This window comes from Homarus americanus, unplaced genomic scaffold, assembly GCF_018991925.1.
Source record: "Homarus americanus isolate GMGI-L3 unplaced genomic scaffold, GMGI_Hamer_2.0 scaffold45698, whole genome shotgun sequence".
NCBI classification, from domain to species: domain Eukaryota; kingdom Metazoa; phylum Arthropoda; class Malacostraca; order Decapoda; family Nephropidae; genus Homarus; species Homarus americanus.
The window spans coordinates 8,696,142-8,720,009 of record NW_024735554.1 but is presented as its reverse complement, the minus strand read 5'-3'; the positions used below and the strand labels follow the sequence as shown (position 1 = coordinate 8,720,009).

General features: G+C 41.3%; 2 protein-coding genes across 8 annotated transcripts in view; one reads left to right on the top strand and one right to left on the bottom strand.

Annotated features, from left to right (window-relative positions):
• Positions 1-23,868, bottom strand: part of LOC121871481 (vesicle transport protein SEC20-like) — a 94,288-nt gene that overhangs the window by 23,793 nt on the left and 46,627 nt on the right. The gene's annotated exons all lie outside the window — the stretch shown is intronic.
• LOC121871482 (putative methyltransferase DDB_G0268948) lies at positions 491-12,637 on the top strand. Of its 7 annotated transcripts, none has more exons than XM_042373838.1 (7): positions 491-644; positions 1,837-1,968; positions 2,634-2,794; positions 3,060-3,184; positions 4,261-4,346; positions 7,386-7,498; positions 11,402-12,637. In XM_042373838.1, the coding sequence occupies exons 2-7, from the start codon at positions 1,858-1,860 to the stop codon at positions 11,508-11,510; spliced, it is 705 nt and encodes a 234-aa protein (XP_042229772.1). In that variant the 5' UTR covers positions 491-644; positions 1,837-1,857; the 3' UTR covers positions 11,511-12,637. The 7 variants fall into 7 exon arrangements, with proteins under 7 accessions (XP_042229772.1, XP_042229770.1, XP_042229774.1 ...); XM_042373836.1 differs by having other exon boundaries at positions 491-689; XM_042373840.1 differs by lacking the exon at positions 7,386-7,498 and adding an exon at positions 9,343-9,440 and having other exon boundaries at positions 491-689; positions 1,829-1,968.

Sequence of the window (23,868 nt, the reverse complement as noted above, 5' to 3'; positions counted from 1 at the left end):
TCTTTTCCTTGCTCGCACGGGATTTACACTCTCTCTGTACTAAGACCAAAAAAAATCGTGAATAAAAAAAAAACGGATAATGAGGGCGAGATCGTGCCTATACAACTACTTGTATCCTATAATAAATTGTGGAAAAGTTATTTAAAAAGTTTTAAGAAATTTTCAGCCAAGTAGCTGGATAGATGTATGTTATCTCCATCGGAGTCGAAGCCTGTGGACGTTTTATTTTTTTCACCTGAGTTCTTCTTAATAAGTGAAATTATTTATATTATCATTATTATTAATTTGTAAACTTTGTAGGGCGGTTTGACTGTGGATCTATACAATTTTACATCAACCAATCTCTTTATCTACCCATCAATCTATATAAACATAAACTGTATATCAATCAATGTTTTATATCTATCTAGCTATCTATTACAGTATTGTTTTTCGCCGGGACACAATACAGCAGCTGGCAACTTAAAGGTGTTGCCACATCCGGTAAACAAAGACTTTCTTGTGAAGTAAACAAACTTATTGCAGCTCATCACTTTTTACTTGGAACTTGCCCTTAAAATGTATCAACCTATGGTGTTTTTAACTCTACATTAAGTAATATTAGAACCGGCATCATAGAGTCATGGCGGTGGTGATATAATGAGGTAAAGGTGTTATCATCCTGTACTCTCGTCCTAGCAGCAGCTCAGGTGAGTCGTGTTGCAGGTGTGATCTCGTAGAGGGTCACCTGAAGATTGGCACCCCCAGCATATTTCACCTGATTTACCACCCTAATGTTAACCTAATCAAACAAATCAAAACCTAACCTAACCTGCACTTAAGTCTTGGTAACAGCTCAGGTGATCCTTTGATGAATATGTACTAATTAATAGTACAGTACTATTAATTAAAATCATCTTACAAGTTCACAGTGCTTCAGCATGGACATAAACAGTGAAGTCGTACAAACAGTGGAAAACAATATGTGTCCTAGGGTGGCTTTTAGAAGCTTATTTCCATTATGGTCTTTGACTGGGGACCAAATTAGTTCTGACAGCATGTGAAATGGATCATCCAATTACACTGTATAGGTGAAATTTACATAAGACCTCCCACAGCTTTTTCGTAATTTGACAACAAACTTACCCTAAAGAAAATGTTGAAAATTAATTAAAAACATCTAAATATTTTATACAGTATAGTGGACCAAAACCTGAGCAAAAAGGAAAATAATCGGAATAAGTTTGGTTAAATTTGCCTGGTTGTACAGGTATATATATTGCTTAGTTTGGTAATACCCTGGAATAGGTCTGGGTTAACCAACAACTTTTCAAAAACATTTCTGTAGAAGATAACTTCTTATTTACTTCAGGTATACCCCAAAACAGGTGGTAGATTTGCAGTTTTCGTAATTTTGCTTTACCCTAGTTCGTGTTATAACATGCTCCGTCCACCCAAGAGTGCAACATGTGACACTTCAACGTTAACAAGTGCTTCCCAGCAGCCTTTCCATACTTTGCCTAACTAAACTTACCATGTTGTCCTAGTAGCTGCCCTTCGATCTGATCTTTCTTTAACGATATTTTATGTACAAGTGTGTAAAAATATGTGGGTTTTATATATATTTTTTTTACAATAAAATAATTTAGTTAATTTCCTCAAGAACTGACATATAATCAGTAACAAACAGTAAGGCTGAAAGGAACATGAATGTTTTAAATTTTCATTGAAACCCATTACTGTCTTCCATTTTGGGTGTATTTTTTACCTCAGGTGTGAGAAACCCCACTTTACAGTGACTTTTAGCAAAAAAATATACCGGTATATATATTTAGGGTTAACTTCTAAGAATTACAGGTATAAGCACAAGCAGAGAACATGGCTAACCGCTTCTTTGAGGGAGCAGTACATGCGGCCTCGTATGCCAAATTTAGGCCTCAGCCTCCTGCGTCTCTTATTGATAGAGTCCTGACATTCCTTAAAGAGAAGGTGAGTGCATATTCATAATAAGAGTTAAGAAATGATAATTTGAGCTTTTCAAAACCCAGTGCAGTGTATGATATCATTATTGATGAGAAATACCAGATTTTTGGATAAAGTGTATATAATAGGTAGCTTAGCTTATTTCACCTGGAGATTAACCAACCTACCACTACCTGCATAGGGTAGGTTAGGTTAGCATTAGTTGAAATAAGCAAGGTTGTCCATTTTTTAATACGGTATGCATACTGCAGTGTATAACATGATCAGAATGGCTGCAGGGGATAAAGATATGAATTATTGAGTGGGTAAGTGAGAGGTACTAAGTTGGTATGGTTGTAAGAGAAGAAAGGCAGAGATGTATAGAAGTACTGTACAGTACTGTTGATGGTTAGTTTGGAAGACAAAGGGCATAGAGAACGATGTATTATTTCATCTTAGAGAGTTCTTTTATTTCATGTTTGATTTTTCTTCTTTTTTCACTTGTGTAAGCCGTCCTGCTACACCTCAGTACTCTGTGTCAAAAGCAAATCCTGCTCACTTGTTGCATTCCACTGCAATATTCTTCCTCCTGGCTCTAAAATTTTCAAATGGTGTGACTCATTTCATTCAATCTGAACTCACCTTTCAGCAGAATGTGTTTTTCTAATATTTTGTTTCCTTTTTTTTTTTAGTATCAAGGACCCTTCACAGCTGCTATTGATGTCGGATGTGGTTCTGGTCAAAGTACACACATCCTCAGCCCACATTTTACCTCTGTCACGGGTCTTGATATTTCTCAGGCCCAGATTACTGAAGCCACTAAACTAGGCACAGGAACAAATGTTTTCTTCAAGTGAGTACAGTATCTATTATTTTTATTTACATTTGTATTTCATTTACATTTATTTCTATTTTTTTCTTTGCCCATAGTATTACACAAGTGTTCAAGTTCAACACACTCTTACAGTTTGATTTATTTGAACTATAGTTCATATGGCCATTGTCTTCTTGGCAACTCATGAATTGCAGCCATGAGTCCTAGGTTGTGAACTTACGTTTAACTCTTCAGATATGATGAACTTGAACTAATGTTTTATCTAGAATTTATGTTTGTTCAGAGTGAGTGGTGCTGAAAAGCTGCCTTTCTCAGAGTGTAGCCTGCAGCTGGTCACTGCTGGTCAAGCTTGTCACTGGTTTGATCTGCCAAAGTTCTATGAGGAAGTTGATCGTATTCTTGTACCAGGTAAGAAAATTAATAACGGTATAGAAAATTAATAATGGTAATGAAATTGTGTTGGAAAAGAAAAATGACTGAAGAGAGTTAATCACCCTCGAAGCATTGAGTGACTGGAGTAAACAGTGATAGGTTAGAATTTTTGTATAGGTATGTATATATATTTTTTTTTTGCTCACTATAAGGGAAGTGTTACAGTACCATCCTTTATGTATATTGCATTACTGTTTGTGTTAATGATACCCTCTGGTATGAACACTACTAAAAACAGATGGATATCTTGAAACATTTACAAAACATATTATGACCTAACACTCTGCCAGGCACCAAACATTCACAGAACTAATATGGTTACAAGGCAATTATTGTAGTTTCATGACAGATTCTTCAACAGAGAATTTAAAGAATTTCATGAGGATTAGGAACCAATAGATATTTTACCTGAGGATTAAACTCTTTAATGTCAACAATATCTAACCTAACCTAATTGCCATTTGGGGTTTGGGTGTTTAATCATTGGGTTATATAAACAGGGCTGTAAAATATTGATGATGATGAATAGAAAGACACATAAATTAATTACATGATTTAGATGAATACAGTACTTTCCATTGTCAGCTAAAATTAATATAGACAGTAAATGAGAGACAATCTGTGTAGCAGTTGATCCCAGCTACCAGGTTTTGAGACAGGACGGGTTGTAGGAGTGAAACACATCACTTCATGATAGAAATTTTGTAAGCTTCCTTCCTATTACATTCAATCCCCAATCCGGGTCAGACTGTGAGAAGGGTGTTATCCAGTGTGACCTTCCAAACTTTGCAGGTTTTCTCCAGGTACTGTACTACAATTTCCTTCTGTACCAACACTAGGCAATAAAGGTTGTAACATAGAACAGGCCAACTGCTTGAACGACTAGTAAGCTGACAAGTGGTGGAAATGATGAGTTCTGAAAATTAAAAATAGTTAGAGCAGCTGCCATTCAAATGGGGAAACTTAAGAGGTAATAGATTTTTTATTACTGTGCTTACATCTCTGAAAAACTAGTGTAAAAATGGTTCATATTATTGGTTTACACATTACAGGAGGTGTCTTGGCACTGTATGGCTACGCATTCCCACAGCCCATCTATGGAGACCTTACAGAAAAACTCTATGACATTATTAACTATGTGAGTATCTCTTGTTTTTTTGTTTATCTTCCTTATACAGTACAGTACAGTACATTGAAACAAAACAATCAGGTATGGTTAGGACCAAGCAGTTGCTGGTTTTCAGAAACTTAAAAGTGCATGGGAGAGAAGGATGGTAGCTTAGTGTTGTGTCACTTTACCAATGATGTTTTATCTATCTAATAAAACTTTTACGAGTTATTTTACATGACCTGTGTAAATATAATAACAGCATATAAAGAAATTAGTGTTAAAAACTTAAATCTTTACAGACAGTTTATACTTATCAAAAAATCTCTGCTTTTAACATAAACAGACAAAGATGAAGGTGACACATACACCATTAGAAGCCATTATGAGGGTAAAACACTCAGAATTAGTCAGTGAAATAACATAAGACATGCCATCATAACCTCAGGTACTGTAAACATTGTATGAGTGACAGTGTAGACAACCACAGAATAATAACACTCGGAATGATGACCAGGTGTTCTGAAGTCAAGTAATGACCAGATTTCAGAAAAAATGTAGACCAGTACTGTATAGGATATTTGAAATATTTGTACTGTGCTTATGTTGCCAGTGTTTAGGAATTAAGGTTTATATAATACTGTCAAGTAATGTACTCTATTTTGGACATTCTGTATTTTTACAGTACTGTATTCTTTTTCCTGGGTTTTCTCTGACTTAAACACTTTCTTCTTTAGGTTACTACTTGTGTTTATTTGTTGAGCCACTGTCATTTTATTTGCTTAGAAATATTTCAAGCAACTACTGACTTCTTCCCTAACACTTTAACTCGAGGACCGTGTTAGCTTGTTTAGTAAATGTTAATAGTTTTGATACAGGTTGTCTGGCTTATGTTGTAGAAGTGGTCAGTGAGTGAAGTGAATTTAAAAGATTCTCCTGGGACCTCCCTCGTGTGGGTGTGGTGAAGGAAAACACAATGATGTGTGGTGAAATACAAAGGACAGATTTGGCAGAGTTTGGCATCAGGCTCTTCTTATCATACTTTATATGAGCTTACTGATTCATATTTTCAATAGCCTTACTTATAAGAAAAATAGCAGTCACTAAAAGGATAATGGAAGGTGTGGTAGAGTGTTGAGTGGTGTTGGTGAGACATTCTGGCTAAAGAGGAGTACAGTACAGTACTACCAGTAGGGGAAAAACCAGTTAGTGCTCCTGTGTGTACTGGAGCCAATTTGTCTGGTGGCATGATGTTTCATTCTATGTTTTAATACATACTGTACAGTACTGTATCACAGTAAGTCCTCACTTAATGTCCTGGTTCTGTTCCTCAAAATACATTACATATACAGAAATTCAATGGCATTTTTATAGAAAATATTATATATATTAATAAACTAAATCATTTTGTATTGTACTCACTGATGGACGGAGGTGGTGGAGCGAGTGTGTGGTGGGTAGTGGAGCGGAGGAGGAGGGCGGGAGAGGAGGAGGAGGGTGGCGAGTCACTGAGACCCGGCGGGTGGCTCCTCCTCCTGGTTTAAAACCTCCATTTTCATAGCAAGGCTAATGGTCTTACGTTGCTTCTTCTCAACGCTAGCTTTGGTAGCACTTGATGGGCGCTTGGAAGCTATTTTGAATGGTCAGAGTACAATATTAAGAGCAAAAACACTTAAACACACATGAATGCTGTGGAAGCTTAACAAAGACTGGCGCCGCTTGGGGACGCCGTGACACTCTGCGGGTGAGAGTGTAGCGTGCCAAGATGAGAGTGGGTGATGTGCCGTACAAAGTTGTCCGCGACGATGTTATACTGAATCGGCGCGACGTTATTCGAATCATGGGTATCTAAAGAAAAGTGACGTTATAAAGAAACAACGTTAACAGGGGCAACGTTAAACAAGGACTTACTGTATTTTACTTCATCCCTGGGTCTGTCATATGTTATGTCTGTTATGCACTGTTGGCAAGTGCTGGGCATGCAATTGCTCCAAAATGTACCTGATTCTATGCCAATGTTGGTCAAGTCTGGTCTTAAATGAGTTCACACTTGGTGCTGTCACAACAATCTATGGCAGGTTATTTCAAGAGTTTACAACCCTAACTCCAAAACAGTTTGTTTTGAAAAATTTCTGTACTAGTGTCTTTTTTAACTTAAGGCTGTGACCTCTAGTGAGCTGGGCTTCCGCTAGATGGGATAACAGTAATCCAAACGGGGGAGCACCTCACTTTTGAAGATCATTTTGGCCCCCAGCCATCCCAAAATGGTCACACACAAATATTTTATGATAACTCAAACGGGTGTATTTTAATCAGATATGTTCTGTGGATGTATCATAATAAGCTCTCAGTTATATTCAATACACTGTAATCAGAGGTGTGGTGCAGTACTTGTCTACCTTAATTGGCAATGGTTTTATAATACAGTACGAACTGTATTTATCACTTTTTCTTTCTTGACATTTGATTTGTGAATGACAATGACAGGGATATATTCCTCAACCCTGATCGTAAGTCAATTTGTTTGTAAGTCAGAAGTGTTCATTCCATAGTTTAGGTTATGTTAAAGTACAACCCTCCCCATACAAAACAACAATAATATCCCATACATAACAACTAATGTAATTATAGTAAATAAACTGATGTTAAACAACATAGAATAATGAAAATAATGTAAAATATGGGAATCCTGTTAGCAAGTGCAGATGATCGTAAGTCAGATGGTCATAACTTGGGGACTGCGAATTTATTAAAAAATTATATAAAAAGGTCAGTACAGTCCAGTATATCTTTGGCATGATACTGTATTCTAGCCACTCTCAAGTGTTAACATCAGTTTTGTGTAACTGTAATAAACTTCCCTTCTTACAGTTAATACACTGTACAGTATTTGTTTATGCCAAAGTTTTTTCATTATAGCCATAACTTTGTCCTAAATAAGGTAACTATAATAAAAAATATTTCCTCCTGAATGTGGACTGACTTTAGTTGAATGGGTTGAGTTTTAAGCTTAGATTGATAAAGTTTCTTTCACCTCATTACATATGTCCACCTTTCTTCTAATCTTAGATGTATAAAAAGGAACTGAATGGTTATATTTACCGAGGGAGTGAGGAAGTCTACCTCGAACGGTACCAAGCAGAAAGATACAAGTTAATATATGATGAACACTTGGAATACAGGTGCGTCACCAGCTGTCTCTAATGACTATTTGATCTGTTTAATAGAATATCTTGAATTGTTTTCCAGTTCAAGTTAACTACATGAAGATTAGAGATGTGGATGTAAGATGTTAATGCCATCATCTAGGTCCTTGTTTTATGCCTCTGCCATTTACTGTAGAGGAGAATATAATATAGTATAGTATACGTACTGTAGTGTACAGGTATAACAGGTATATAGTTCCTGACCATCACCCAAAATGCACGCAAACACACATGTACGCACAAACACATACACACACATATATATATATATACTGTATATATATACCTGTTCTGTACAGGTAAACCTCGAGATACGATGGGGTTAGGTTCCTGAAAACCCATCGCTAGGTGAATTATCATAGATAGGGAGCATTATAACATGGGGTTCAATGGGATACATTCCCAGCCAGTCCCCAAACACACATGTATCACCGACAAAATAATTCCTGCCATACTCCTACAGTGTCAGTACAATACAATAAAACAACACTCACCACATCCTGAAGAATAAGCCTGGTCATCATCACATGTCCCCTTTGAAGCTAAGGAGACTCTTGTAGGTGGAGTGGAGAGATGTCACTCTTGACTCCCCTACAGCCTCTGAGGAGTCTCGTGCTGTTTAACATTGTCAAGCTTCACCTCAGAGACACGGTTGTCTTGGATGCCTTGGCCTGCCCAGACATTTTCAAAGTTAAACTGCTCACTTCAGTCACAAAAACAGAGCAAAAGCACTTGACACAAAAACACAGCGAACGGTGATAACAAAAAACAATGATAGCGGCCAACACTGCTCATATTTTCAAAACAACAGACTTGACGTACCTTACAGTCACAAAATCACAGATAATATCGATTCATAATCACTATAAAACAGTTCAGTCTAAATGTTAGTGCTGTCCTCTCACTAAATAAGAAAAGAAAACACAGTTGTACAATGCTGGCCAATAATCATGGAGCCATGCAATGTACGGGTTTACGATCGACAAAGAACCAAACACTTGGCTTTAGTGTGTGGGTTGGCCGTGTGGTGGTGGATGGGAACACTTACAAATGAAGGTAGAGATGTAAGGTCCATAGGGTTAGATATTGTTTTCTTATAAAATGTCACTGACTTAATATAGAAAAATATAATTTACATTGTTGGAATTCTTGCACGGCAGCGATTAATTTGAGTACTGTATACCAGACCCTCACTTTATGCTCTGGTTACGTTCTGAGACAACACATACACACACACATACTCTAATGTGGCTTAGAAATAAAGATAATATAATATAAAACTAGTGTGACATATCTTCCACTGAACGCATAATAAGGAATCTTTTCCGCATAAAATGAATTATGGGTAGAAATAGGCTCGCCGCATAAACGTGAATTCGCATATAGTGAATGTGCACATACAGTGAGGGTCCAGTGTATATACAACCCTCAGTTTGTACTAGAGATAAAAAAAAAAATCCAACCAAATGGATATCGATGGCTATTCGATGGATATCATTAAGCAAATTTTTTTTATCACATATAGCGAAATAGTCTTAGTTTATGACCATCGTTAAAGAGGAATTCACTGATCAGGATATCGTATCTCAAGGTTTACCTGTACGATACCATAGCAGGACACATGTTTCACAGCAATAAGAATGAATAAATGACATTGAATGAAGGTAAAATATGCTTATGTGTATGTTTACTGTACTCTACTGTACTCATGTTTATGACCACCGTGCATTGAGCAAGAAGGATCTTGGCTTCAGAGATTAAAAAGGGAATACAGTATAAGATTCATTTCATAATTGTTTTGTGTATTTTTTCCACTTCAGGTATACAGCAAGGAATTAGGTCCTTACTGGGGAACCAAAATTACAATGGTGGATGATGAATATGGAACAGTGCAAACACCCTTTCCTACCAAACTCAGGTGACATTTTTATCAAACACTAATTTATTTTTCATTTCATGTAGAAATGTGATGTTTACAGTATGTACAGTACAGTACAGTATATGTGTCTCTCTCCTAATATCTACACACCTGTATCATGTGCAAAAGACATATAGGTAACATTTTAAATTGGCACTTACAGTATGTGTTGATCTGAGATACCTCATAAAACATGTTTATATTGTAAGTGTGTGTGTGGTGGTAGTGGATGGGTTGGTGTATTTTGACTGCTTTTAAGCCCAGTTCTTTTGAGTTACCTGTGAGGTGTCATAATTATAGCACATAAATTGATCCTCATTTTTGTTCTGTATACAGTTTTATATTGGTATTACACTGACAGTAATCTGTCATTTTCCTGTGTAAATGCTTTTAAAGGGAATTGTATATTATGTTTTGGTATATCAGGTGGACACAACCCTCAAAATGCTAACCCCCCTGCTACATAATGTCTACGATTTATCCTCCATCAATCTGCTTCTGTCTGTCTATTGTTTTAACTCCTCTACCTCTTTATGGGTTAGAACAAGAGCAACAGAAGTGTCAAGAAAGGTAGGGTATGGTGACAGAAACAATGTAACAAAATAATAGAAATAAACAGGTTGTGATATGAGGAAATGTGGCCGGAGTATTTTATGTCCATTTATTGATTGTTTCAGCCTAATTAGTAAGTGTACTGTACATACTGTAAGTAGAGATTCTGATAACAGTTGCCCCATCTAGGAGGGTTGGCAGTCGACTAACTTAATAAGCATGAGTTCTATGACACCAGTTGCCTCTAGAAGACAACATGTGAATCAAAGGATTCATAAATAAACTCCCCACCTGGCCATGCACAATAAAGAGAATCAACTGACTATGAACTCAACTGGAAAATAGAATTACAGGATCAATACCCCATTTCCTTTACTTTTCACAAAATTTCCGATTACTGCAGTAGATGGTCAGAGTCTTAAGCAATCAAGACTCTCCCTAATATGGTTTTATTTATTCTGGGTACTGAAGTTACCTTACTGCATGTGTTCTGTTCCATTATGTTTGCCCAGTCATATATTAAGGTTGACAAAAATGACACATTGTTTTGATGAAGTTTGGAAGGAAGTATTTTGAGATAAAATGAAAGTACTGTACCTGGGATATAGAGAATTGTAATTATTCAACGAAATACTTAGATTGCATGCAGATGATCTCGGATATTTGAGGTTAATTAACAATGGGAAAACCAACAATTGACAACAAATTACTACAAGGAAAAATATTGGAAGAAACAATAAAATTTTTTAAGAATGATTAGAAATGGAAAATTTGTTGATAGACCAGTTCATGGAGTTGAGTAAATCTTCATTAAACCATCAGACAAGGAGAACGTCTCAGTACACTTTGCTACACTCTACATAATAGAGAAATAGGGCATGAGGAAGGCTGGTGGGTTGTTTTGTTATCTCCAATTACTAAAACAAACAATAGACAATTATTTCATTCTCACTTAAAACTAATACTACAGCTGGTGGGCAGCCAAATGTGAGCAACATGTTGAGCATTAAGGAATTAATTAACAGAAGTTTAACATAGATTATTTAGTGAAGAATCTTATAGTGAATGGATTAAATTTCGTTGTAGAAGATAACATTTCAGTGAATCTTAGTGCTATATAAATGCAATTAATTCAAATTATTTTGGATTTTTCATATCTTTGCACAATTTTAATTATTTCATACTTCAACATAAATTTTACAAAATGGAGAACGTGCTATTTGGCCATACCAAGGCGATCTTGTTCCATAACCTCATCATATATCCATCTAACCTGTTTGAAGCTATGTTTGATAAAAGTATTGACTGGTATCAGCCAATTTTTCACTGATATCCCCAAAATTAGCTGATACCACCAATACCAATACTTCGGCACATCTCTAATTATAGTTCCTTTTTCTTTTCTGAAGGTGTATGAAAAAGACACGGGTGGCTACTGGGGAAGTGGTCGTAAAGATGTTGATGCTGCTTATAGCCATCAAAAGTTCAGCATACCTTACTCAAGTAATACAAGGTTAGAATACTTACCGTAGCTATTATGTGTAGTGAGTAGTTTACAGATACAATACAAAAATTTTGGAATTTCCAATATCAAATGCTAGTCAAGAGGAGGGAGTCAAATGGGGAATGAATAATGAAAAGAAGGACTGTAGTTTTTTTAGAAGCATAGCAGTGTGTTCAAATGCATGTTGACCCCAGGAGAAGTAAAAAGTTCAATGGATTTACCTGTACAAAACAATTAATACTGTATATCCTACAGGGAGAAGAAACTGTTGTGTTATTGAAAGAAGGGAGTGACAGAAAATTATATTGTAATAGATGGATAGAGGAAGAGTTTTATGAGTACAGTATTATATATATTAGAAGATTTGTACAACCACAGTGTAAGATACATGAGAGTGAAAGTGATATTTAAGTTCTGTAGTACGGTATTGAGTGAATTTAGTGGAAACATATTGAGCAGATAGCTAAGAGAGTTTGTTATGTAGATTTGCTTAATTAAACTCTTATTTATACAGTTGTTTTTGGTCATTGAAATAGAAAGTGGATACAAGTCGACAAAAGATCTGTGGAGCATTTCAGCATTAATCCTAAAAAGCAGCCATCATCAGTAGACTATTTCATTTTCCTTGCATACCATTTTTGTGCTTGCTGGGGGTGGAGGGGGTGGGATCTTTAGTTGCTGCTGGTTAAGGTTTAATATTTATGTATTGTACTGTGTATGTAGTTTGGGCTATTGCTGGTTGTACAAAAACTAAAGTTTGATATAAAAAAAAGTGACATCCCAGGGAAGGAAATACTGTATTGAGGCAGTATAAAAACAGTTTGGTAGGAGAAACCTGATACAGTATCAATATTTTTCAAGTGCGTACTTTTGAAATATCGGAGACATTAAAAGAAGATTCATCAAAGTAGAATAGAAGACTCAAAGTTGTTTTTGAAAAGAGAAGAGTGATGAACAGTAAAACAGCCCCAACATAATCCTTATATATAAACCTCAGTGATAGTAGTGGTATTAACGTTCTCGGTATATAGACAAAATCACTTAACAGTCACCAAAACATAGTACAATGTGAAATGTTAGTAATATACCCTCACTGAGGGGAAGAAAAAAAAAAAACCATGGTAAGTACCAACATCGATACTAATCAATAATCATTAAGCAACACAATCACGGGCATGTGCACTTACCATGGAACAAAGCTTGGGACTGTAGTGCACCAGGTGGCACCATGCAGGTAAACCACAGCTGACAAGTGCAGCAAGAGATGCATTCCATATTCCGCTCGTCAGCGATTTTGGCCGGACAATGACCATTCATGCAATTTTTTATCATAAATAAGGGGGTGGTCTTAATACATCACCATCGTTCAAGCGAAATATTGTAAAACAGGGGATACCTGTACAGTAAATATGTATATACTGTAAGTTTAAATGCACAAGCAAATCCCAGGCTGATGTACTGTTAGAATTCTGTACCTATACAGTACCATACCTTATGTAAATCACTATATTCTCTACTTGTACATAATGTTGTTTTTTAATAAGTAATTTGAATATGAATATACAGTATACAGTACACTGCTGACAAGTTTTAAACATGAGAGAAAATGCTGGTGGACGGTGAAAGTGTAAAAAGTATATTGTATAAAGGTTTGGGGTTGTATTTGTAACACATTAATCCAAATGTTAGTTGATGGATATCAGCGGTGTACTGCGCACATCATAGTCATTCCTAAAAAAACCCTCTAATTCATATTACGCTACATAACATTCAAATCCACCGCGCTTGTAGAATCTCAGAAAACGGGAAACATTGATAAAGGAATAACTCACCTACTCAATGTTAATGAATCATTTGTTGAATTGTACCCAGGTACGGTTATGTAACATTAATTGTATGTATTCATAGCATTAAGGAGAACTCAAGGTATCTATAAGATGATTGGGAAAGTCCAGTTGATCCGGACTCGTGTACTTTAGGACTAAGTGTAGATCGTGGTTTGAAGGTCATACTATTTACGTCTGTTAACAATTAGCAAACATACCTTCCGCAGATATCATATGAAAATACATGAGAACAATGATCTGGAAAAAGGATAAATGTATCAGAACTATGTGAGGTGTTGGAAGTGACCCAGAAACTATACTTGAAAGGAAATATCTTGTATGCATCGGTGTGAACTTAATACACCTCGTATCCTCGGGTGACGTATACCCACGACATGTACAGTGATCAGAGAATCTTATGTCTGTGTTCAAGTAATGCAATGTGTGAGGGGAGGATCCCTAATTACAGTTTAAGTGAAGTGGATATACCCATGCTATGAACATTCAGCTTTTGTTTCAGGGTGGCGGCCTATAGGTGTGAGTTGTTGATATAGCTCAATTAATTTCCCAGGAACTGTCCAACTCGAACCGTATTCTAGTATGTAAGCTTGGATTAAAATATGTATTTATAAGACACCAGGTCACAATAAACGGGAAAGTGTTCATGTGAGAACCATAAGAAATCAAAGTAAAAATTAAAGATTGGAAACTGTAGGCCTACGTCGGTGAGAGGTGCGGGACCTCATGCCTCAGTGGCACCTACTCTCTCATCAACTCAGGTCAGTGAACTTCATCGGGCTGTATTCAGCACTAAAACAAGACTTATAGCAGTTATAATACCTTAAAACTTTGCCTGATGTATAAAAGTGAAATGTGTTAGGGTGTGTGATAACAGTGTATGTATATTATGTATGTTATTATGTATACTATGTATGTACTCTATTTCATACATTACTTATCTAGTCAGTAGCGTGTGGCAATGCCCTTTTCATATATACCCTGCTGGCAGATAATGTGCCTGGCGACATCCTGGAAGCTGCTAATGTACCACCCGCACATGTCGCCTGAAGGGTCAGAGAGGTCAGTTGACCTTATGAAGTGCCAGGGACCCAACGGCGCTGGGATTGCACCCCTGTACTTCCATCAAATAGAACCTACAGAGGCTCTACAGGCGTTTGTGTTCTCTGCTGTAGTTAGAGCCCCAGAGTACCCAGAACCCTACATGGGAGGCAGTAGGCCCCTACATAAGCGCGAAGTGAAGTTGATTGATTGGAAATATAGAATGCGTTTGTGTATAATCAAGACCAGTGGAGCCCCAGCTCGATTAGCAGTCCAGCGCTCCTAATCGCATTGTCTCCCACAAAAACTCGTTTGAATTACCAACGAGTTTTGGGCAGTGTTTCAGTGACAGCAAGTTCCTGTGAAGTGCTATAAGTGCCCTCAGGTGTGTAGTGCATAATTGTGTGCCTTTGTTCATAGGGATTCCCCAAGGTGGAAGGCTTGTTCAGAGCATTTGTGAGGAGCACTGTCAGCGCATCCACCTCGGGCCGCATCTAGAGTGTAACTGACCGTTAGCCCGCTCGCTTACCCACCTGCCTCCCTCCACGCTCCTACCGCCCGCCTACACACACACCAACCCATGGGTACACACACGCACAAACACACTGACTGCAGTCATTTCTTTATATATATTTTATATATATATATATATATATATATATATATATATATATATATATATATATATATATATATATATATATATATATATATATATATATATATATATATATATATATATATATAATCTACTGATCTGTATATTAATTTTTTTTTGTCTCAGATCTTGTTGATACGACGGGCTGACTGGTCAACACTGATTTGAGATGCAATATACAGATTAAGTAATTATGTCCCAGACCTTACACAGTGGTGCTCCTAGTGCCCGGATGACTCAGACAGATGACAGCTCCACAGAGATGGATGACCAGTCAGAGCGCGACGCCCCACCCTCTCCCACCACATCTCGCAGCCCTCCCCCTCGATCTTCAGCCTTGTCTTCAGAGATAATTGCTCTGACGAAGTTTATGAAGGAGGAAAGGCGTGAGGACGAAGCGAGAAGACGTGTTGAGGACGAAGAAAGGAGACACGCGGAGGCAAACAGAACCCACCAAAGGAGATTGGAAGATAGTGAACGGTTTGCAGCTTTGATATCTAGCCTCACTGCTAACCAAGCCCCTGGCTCTCCCACTGCCTCGGTATCGACTGGTTCAAATACCTCGTCAACGCCTTCTGTACGCCCCCCAGCCCCCCCAAAGCGGCTGCCCAAACCCCACCCATCTTGAAGCCTCATGTGAATTTCCAGACTTTTCGTGAGTGGTGGCGACGGTGGATTGATTATGCTACAATGGTGAATCTACAGAGCTTGCCACAGTCTAAACAACTCATTCAGTTACGTATGTACCTATCTTTGGAAATGCAGCGTGTGTTGGAACATACGTTGCAGGTGCCCCCGATTTCTTTCTTGTCTGTAGAGGAGGTACTGGATGTTCTTGAACGGCACATCAAAAGTCAACGGAATGAAGCTCTACGCAGGAGGGAATTGTATAGTTGTAGAGAGATGGAGGGCGAGACTTTTGACGATTTCTATGTACGGCTCAAGAGAGCCTCGGAAGAGGTAGACATATGTCACGGTAATCACCAGCAATGCGAGGAGACCCAGTTGAAGCAGGTGATCCTGATGGGTGTTAAGGACGAGGAGCTTGTCCAATGCCTCACCTCCCTCGATTCTTCCTCTTCTCTTAAGGATGTGTTGACAATATGTCGCTCCTAGGAGGCTGCCAGGTTTGCCACCTCTGCCACCCGAGCTCCCCCTACAGCTTTACGGGCAATGTCCAAGTCCAAGAAGTCTACCCCAACGCCTACGCCCACGCCCGACTCCCTTTCCAACAGCTGTGGTAAGCAGCACGGAACACAGATGTGTCCAGCTGCTGAGTCTACCTGCAACAGTTGTGACCGCAAGGGCCACTGGTCACTTACAGTTCGGTGCCCAGCCAAACGCGTCCAGTGCAATGTGTGTGGTGGTCTGGGCCACTGCGACAAGTGTTGCCCAACCAACAAACCCAAGGGACAGCGTCCGCGGAAGCAGCAGTCCCTTTCCACCAGTGAGGGCCACCCACAGTCGTCAAATGAGAGGCATGACTACCCTGGACAACGCCCAAGCCATATTTGGAGGGTGTACTCCCCCTCGCATCCCAGGACCAAAGTTTCCCAGCACATCAGCGTCATCGTGACCCACGGCAGTGTGTCATCCTGTCTCGAGATTCTGCCCGACACCGGCGCTGATGCTACGGTCATCGGTCCCCAGCATTTGCAATGCTTGGGGTTCTCTCCAAGTGATCTAGGACCGCCTCCCAAGGACCTCTACGTCACGGCAGACGGTTCACAGATGGCCCCAGCCCTAGGTTCACTCTATGCACATGTCACCTTTGGCAACAGGTCGTGTCAAGCCTGGATTGATGTACATAATGGTGTCCCGACTCCTTTGCTGTCCTACAGACATTGCCAAGAGTTGGCCATCATCTCCTAAGACTTCCCAAAACCGATTCTCGAGGTAAAATACGCCAACAGGGTGCACGAAGGGAGCAGCAACTACCCTGCTGTCGCCCAACCCCTACCTCTGGCCTTTGACACCTTTCCTTCGGTAGTTGTCCCTGCTGCTTCACTAAATCTGGATTTTGGTGTTTGTTTAGAAGTGTATTAGGTATTTATTCAATATTATGCAGAGTTTCGGTCTACAAAGTTATATTTAGTCTAATCTAACCTAACCAAACTTTACCTAACTTTACCTAACCTAACCTAACTTTACCTAACCTGACCTAACCTAACCTGTCCTAACTTTACCTAACCTGACCTATCCTAACCTGATCTAACTTAACCTGACCTAGCCTAACCTGACCTAACTTAACCTAACCTAACCTAACCTGACCTAACTTAACCTAACCTAACCTGACCTAACTTAACCTGACCTAGCCTAACCTGACCTAACCTAACCTGACCTAACTTAACCTAACTTAACTTTACCTACCCAAACCTGACCTAACCAAACCTGACCTAAATTAACCTAACCTAACCTAACCTGACCTAACTTAACCTGACCTAACTTAACCTAACCTAACCTAACCAACCCTATCCTAACCTAACCTGATCTAACCTAACCTGACCTAACCTAACCTAACCTGACCTAACCTAACCTGACCTAACTTAACCTGACCTAATCAAACCTAAGCTACATAACCCAATTATCTTGTAGACTGCACACTATAGTAACACCAGAATTTCTTGCCTCATCCTTCTTGAACTCTTGGCATATGTGGTTCAACTCGTTCAAGAAGTTCATAGATGCATTCCTTGGACAGCCTATACCTCTTGATGAACTCCTCCCAGAGAAATAGGCAAAAGGATTTTGATGGTCTCTAATAACAATACCACAATGCTATAATGCCAGCCTGAAACAATAAAACAAAATCTAATATCTATTATCTCTAATTGCGGTAACTACTGTATTTAAGATAAATTACTTTTGATAATAGTTTACAAGCGTGTTGCATAGCTATTACAGAGAATTTATTTAAGAAATTTGTCCATAGCATATTTAACTTTTGTTTATTGTTGTTCCGGTGATGTAAGATAGGACTGACACGATTTAAATCAAGTGATTGAAAACATCATTAATAAATTTTGGCACTTTTTTATAACCCTGAGTTCGAATATTTCACCTAAAAAATATTTTACGTAACCTAATCTAAACTTAAATTTATTATTACTAGCATACTAGTACCTAAACACAACCGGAACAACAACAACCCAACCAGTGAAATAAAGCAGGAGAATTTTTTTCCATGGTAATTATCAGCGTGGGTCACAGATCACACTTGTTGTAAACTATTACCTCGGCAACCTACCTAGTACAGTATATTTGGCTCATCTTATATCTTACCTATATAATATATTGGCGAATAGGAAATGACATTACATGCATCTATCACAAAGAAAAGTGCGTTTCTTAATATACTTGATGCTATAAGAGGATGATTGTAGGAATGCAATGCTTGATAAAATTGGAGAAGGGCGATGGGGAAATAAAAAATCTTCGGAGTTGAAGGTAAAACATCATGGGGGTACACGAAGGTTTCTTAAAAATATATACAATTCCATTAGAACTGGTTATTAGGACATTTAAATATGTGTTTTCTCTATTATCTCATCTTAATTTAAATATATTATATTTAAGAGACGTTTTCTATTCGTATATAACTAGTTGGAACATTCGGGATAAGTCTTTCGGGTGCCTACCCACACCCGAGGAATTATCCCGAACTTTACAATAATATTGTTGGCCTACCAAATGGTAACCCGACAAAATTTGGTTTAAAAAATGGATTACGGCTCGAAGAGCGCTTTCGGGTTACTAATAAGTAACCCGAATGTTTAAAAAAATGGCGGTCTGTAATCGTATAGCAATTTGTCAATTTCAATTTCAATTTCAATTGTTTATTCCTTGATAGAGGAAGCGGGATCCTAGTGCTGTCACTAGGTACCCCTGTACAATGACACCAGAATCATCTGGCAAGTGTGAAAAGTATATACAGTATAAATATTATAAAGGGGCTTACTAAAGCCTAAGGAAGGAAGGATGTTCCTTTAACACATAATTAATATTATTTACAAAATATCTGGCCAGTATTGGGAGGATCATCGTGTCTCCGTCAGGGGGTCGTGGAGTGGTGGTCCAGCAGGCGTCACGGAAGCGTTGTGTGTGGGGACATCTTAGGAGGTAGTGAATAAGGGTGCGGCTGTCGGGTCTTCTGCATAACGCACAAGAGCGTTACTCAGGGGATGTGGGGATACCAATCTCCCAAGCAAAGTCATACCCAATGATGATACGGGCAGCAATCACGTCCCCCTTCCGCGACCCTTTCCCGTAGACGTACGAGAAGTCAGGAAGTTTACGGAGGACATCGTACCATGTGGGCGGGGAGTCCAGGGGGATGGCTGCTTCCCGAGCTTCTCTCTGTTTGCGGCGGATTTGGGTCCTAATCTGTAAGAGTGTTCGAGGAACAACGTAGTCAGGTGTGGCCTTGTTGCAGCCAGTCTTGGCAAGGTCATCTGCTGCCTCATTCCCCAAGATACCGACATGACTAGGTATCCATAGGAATGTCACAGGACGGCCTTCATCCTGAAGTGTGGATGTTAACCCTCGTATTCGGAGGATGAGGTCCTTATTTTCCCCAGATCCAAATGCGATCCCGTCGAGAGCAGACCTGGAATCGCAGCAGACAAGCAAGGGGCAGAAACCATCTGCTTCTTCCTCAGCGAGAAGGGCAGCAAGGAGGGCTATTAGTTCAGCCTGAGTGGAGGATGCCCCGTCAGAAACTCTGAGAGACAGTTTGATAGGCTCAGGGGCATGAGGACGGGAGATGTAGACACCAGCCCCGGCCCTACCTGTAGCGGGGTCAACAGAACCATCAGTGTAGAGGACGACCCTACCTGGGGACCAGTGAGCGATCCTGGAGAGGTGGTATTTGCAGAGAATAACAGGGTTCACCTGGGATTTCGGGAGCGGTCTTACCGAGGGCAATCACTTCAGATTGAAAATCCAGCCAGGGAGAAGGAGACGAACCAACAGCAGGGGTGACAACAATATCAGGCAGGAGGTCGTGTTCCTGAAGGGCTCGGATGAGTGACCCTCGCCACTGTCTTCTAGATGGAGGTCGGTCTCGAACAGCAGTAGTCAAGTTGGTTTGGACATAGTTGCCCCTAGGATCTCGTAGAATGGAAACGGCAGTTTTTAGGTAAAACTCCTGGACACGATCCTGTAAGGGGGAAAGACCAAGTTCGTTATATAGAGAAGTAGAGCGTGTCCACTGAGGAGCCCCAAGGATGATACGAGCAGCTTTCCTCTGGATAACTTCGAGACGGTTGACAGCAGTCCGACTAATGTTGACGAGGGCAGGGGCGGCGTAGTCGACACAGGAACGAACAAAAGACTTGTACATGGTGAGAAGTACAGGGATGCTGGCACCAAGGGAACCCCTGCACATGGTAGAGAGGGGAGCGAGACGCCGAAAACATATGTCTCGAAGATAGCGGACTTCAGGGATCTGACAACGTGTGCGAGTTACATACACACCCAGGTATTTTGTCTCATTAACCCAGTCCAAGGGCGTTCCTGATAAGAAAAGGGGTGGAGGTACAACACGACCGTGCCACATGGCTTTTGTTTTCGCAGTTGAAAGAAGGAAACCAAGTGAATCACACTCTCTGGAGACCAGATCAAGGGCTTCCTGCATGCTGAGGTAGTCAGGGGCTTGGAGGAGGACATCGTCGGCATATCCTGAGTGGACAACTTCTGTCGGCCACGGGAGTGATGCAATGGAGTGCATGAGAGTGTTAAACAAGGTGGGACTCAGGACTCCACCTTGAGGGGTGCCGAGGTTCATTTCTTGAACAGGAGACATAGAGCCTTCAACGCGAACCCGGGCCTGACGTCCAGTGAGGTAAGAGGCGATCCATTGTAGAAGTCTCCCTTTAACCCCTAACCGTGCAAGTTCAGCTAAAATGAGGGCAGGCTGAGCCGTATCAAAGGCTCCCTTGATATCAAGGAAGACGGAGACGCGGGCAGTCTGATTGCAATAAAAGGAAGCAATGGAGTGTGCTGTGCTGCGATGTTGAATGAAACCATTGAGGGAGTTGTGGAAGCCGCCTATGGTGTGAAGAAGGCGACGATGGAGTATCCTCTCCATCATCTTGCAAACACAGGAGGTAAGACTAATGGGTCGATATTTCCCAGGATCTCCCGGCTTAGGGATGGGGATAATAGTGGCATTTTTCCAGTTAGACGGGAGAACCCCAAGTTCATAAGACATATTGTAGAGAGCAAGCAAGGGGCCGTTAGGAATATTAGTACAGGCGTTGAGGACGGAGTAGGTTATCTGATCATCCCCAGGAGAGGTGTCTTTTCTAGAGCGACGAGCACTGTCAAGCTCGAACTGTGTGATGGGATGATCAGTGGGGGCAGGGGAGGTAAGAGCAGCACGAACAACAGGCTCAGACGCATCGATGCGAGGCCTGCACTGCCTCCTGCATTGGATCTGGAAGTGCCTCAGGGGAGGAAGCTCGTGCCCAGTCCTCCATTAAAGAGCAGGCAAGGGAGGCGGGGTCAGGGTGGGGAGGAGGCCTCCGTCGAGTACCCCGTATAGCATTAATCCGATTCCATACATAAGAGGGTGACGACTAGAACGATAGAGACCCCGTGAAGGATAGCCAGTCCGCCTCACGTATCCGACGGCGCTCCTGAGTTGCAAAGGAGCACCAATTTTTGAAGTCTTCCCAGTCCTCTGGAGACCAAGACCTCCGTATGGCAGAGTGGAGATCACGGGTTACCTGCCGGAGATGTCTCATGGCAGGGATACGATACCAGTAGTTGGTGGCACTTCTGGGGTGACGGGGAGGGCATGGAGGGGTAGCGCGATTGACAGAGTCATACACGGCATCAACAAAATCAGCGCTGTAAGAGTCAAGGGACTGAGGGACAACATAGGAATCCGCCCAGGTAGAAAGGTATTGGGTAAAGGGAGGAACAGCATCTTGTGTGAGACGAAGGCGAGGAGATCGATAAGGAGTTGATGTCGGGGCAGAGAAGGAGAGCCTGAGATGGGTAGTAACGGCAAGATGGTCACTATACAGAGCAGGCTCGGTGCAGACGGTAGGATGAAAGGAAGTATGACCGTTCAATAGTAAGCCAACATCAAGGAAACTATGGGGGAGGCGAGTAGGATCGTCAGGACAAAGAAAGCGAACATCATCATCCCCATTAAGAAACTGTGAGAGATGTGATCCATTAAGGGTACATGGAGTGGGATGATCCGGAGTAAGAGTGGGATGGCGGGCATTAAAGTCGCCAAGAACAATAGTGGGAACCCCATCATGGAGGTCGTGAAGAACCTGGGGGTCCAGAGAATCACTCTTGAAATGAACATTGACTACACGAAGGGTCCGGTCACCAAGAGTAAGGGAGACAGAAAGTAATTCAGACGGGGGTCCATGTGAGTCAGGTGAAGGGAGACGAACAGATGGAATGGTGTTACGCACAAGGGTGAGGAGGCCACGAGCCTGCCCACGGTACCGAGGCAGGGTGTAAACAGAATAGCCAGAGAGGCGGAGTGGAGTAACATCGTCTGTGATGGTTTCCTGAAGTAGAGCAACATCTACTTGATGGGAGAGCACAAACTGGGCGAGGTCTGTCCGGCGAGGTCTAAGTCCCTGGATGTTCCATTGTAAGAAGAGGAGGGAACGGCCTCCGGTGGGAGATGAGTCGGAGGGGCTAGACAGGGCTCCAGAGGAGGTACCAAATTCTGTTGAGAGAAATGGAGAGGGAGGAGTGGGAGAGCGAGGGATGGATCCTCCATCTCGGGAGATGGAAGGAGGCGGGTCATCAGGGCTTGCAAAATGCGCCCCTGTTGGGTCAGGGTGTCCAGAATGAGTTGTTGTTGCTTCTGCAATGTCGCAATTGTTTTCACAAACAAGTCGAGTTGGGCTGAGAGAAGGTTGATTTGCTTGGAGTGGCGATCCAGACGGAGAGTGATTGTTTCCATAGAACCAACTTGGTGTACCTGTGCATGAGCTGGAGGTGGCGGCGAGGATTGCCGAGGGCCCGACTGGGCATGTGGTGGTGGTAGCGACGGAGAGGGACAGTGAGGGTTCAGTTGAGTAAGAGGTGGTGGTGCTGGTGAGAGACAGCGGGGGTCCGGGTGGGCAGGAGATGGTGGTGACTGTGTGGCAGGGCCGGCAACGACCTTGTTCCAAGAACGGTAGGGAGAGGGAGGGAGGGGAGAAAGGATGGGTGGTAGGGGGTGATAGGGGGGGGTGGTAGAGGAGAGGAGATCAATGGGAAATCCTTGGTGGATGGAAGAGGCGGTGGTGGATGGGATTGAGGTTTGGTTGACAGGGGCTTCGTCAGAGACGAGGGCGGTGGTACAAGGTAAGTTTTCCCCGGGCGAGTGCCAGGACGCTGTGGGCAATTGGCATTCCAGGCGTGGTGACTGCCATGGCAATTGACGCACCGTGGAATAACTGGGATTTTGTTCTGAATTTTCGATTTGCATTCCACTGTGTCGTGAGGACCTGCACAGAAACCGCAGGCGACGCATCCTCGTGCACTCCCAGGTGCGGTGTTTCCACGATTGGCAACGACCACAGATTTTCGGGGTTCCGATAAATCGGTCGAGAGGACAGTTGTGAATTGGTCCTACATTCACCTTCGGAGGGAGGGGGCCCACCCACCAGCCGATGAGTTCTTGGATGGACGTTTGGAGACCGGGTTGATGCGGCGTTCCATGTCCAGTAGTTGTGGGGGAAGAGGGCGAAGATCGTCGATAGGGATCTCCCAGGGTACGTAGCGAACCATTACCTTGGTACGACGAGTTTCTGGGGTGATGATGGTGAACTTCAGCATCACCTCCTCCTGGGGAGCAGGAAAGCCCAC

Excerpts from the sequence above, each read along its gene's own strand:
- LOC121871482 (XM_042373838.1), top strand. The coding sequence starts at position 1,858 with ATGGCTAACCGCTTCTTTGAGGGAGCAGTACATGCGGCCTCGTATGCC. Across the intron at positions 3,185-4,260 it reads TGATCGTATTCTTGTACCAG|GAGGTGTCTTGGCACTGTAT; the intron begins GTAAGAAAATTA and ends TACACATTACAG. Across the intron at positions 4,347-7,385 it reads TCTATGACATTATTAACTAT|ATGTATAAAAAGGAACTGAA; the intron begins GTGAGTATCTCT and ends TTCTAATCTTAG.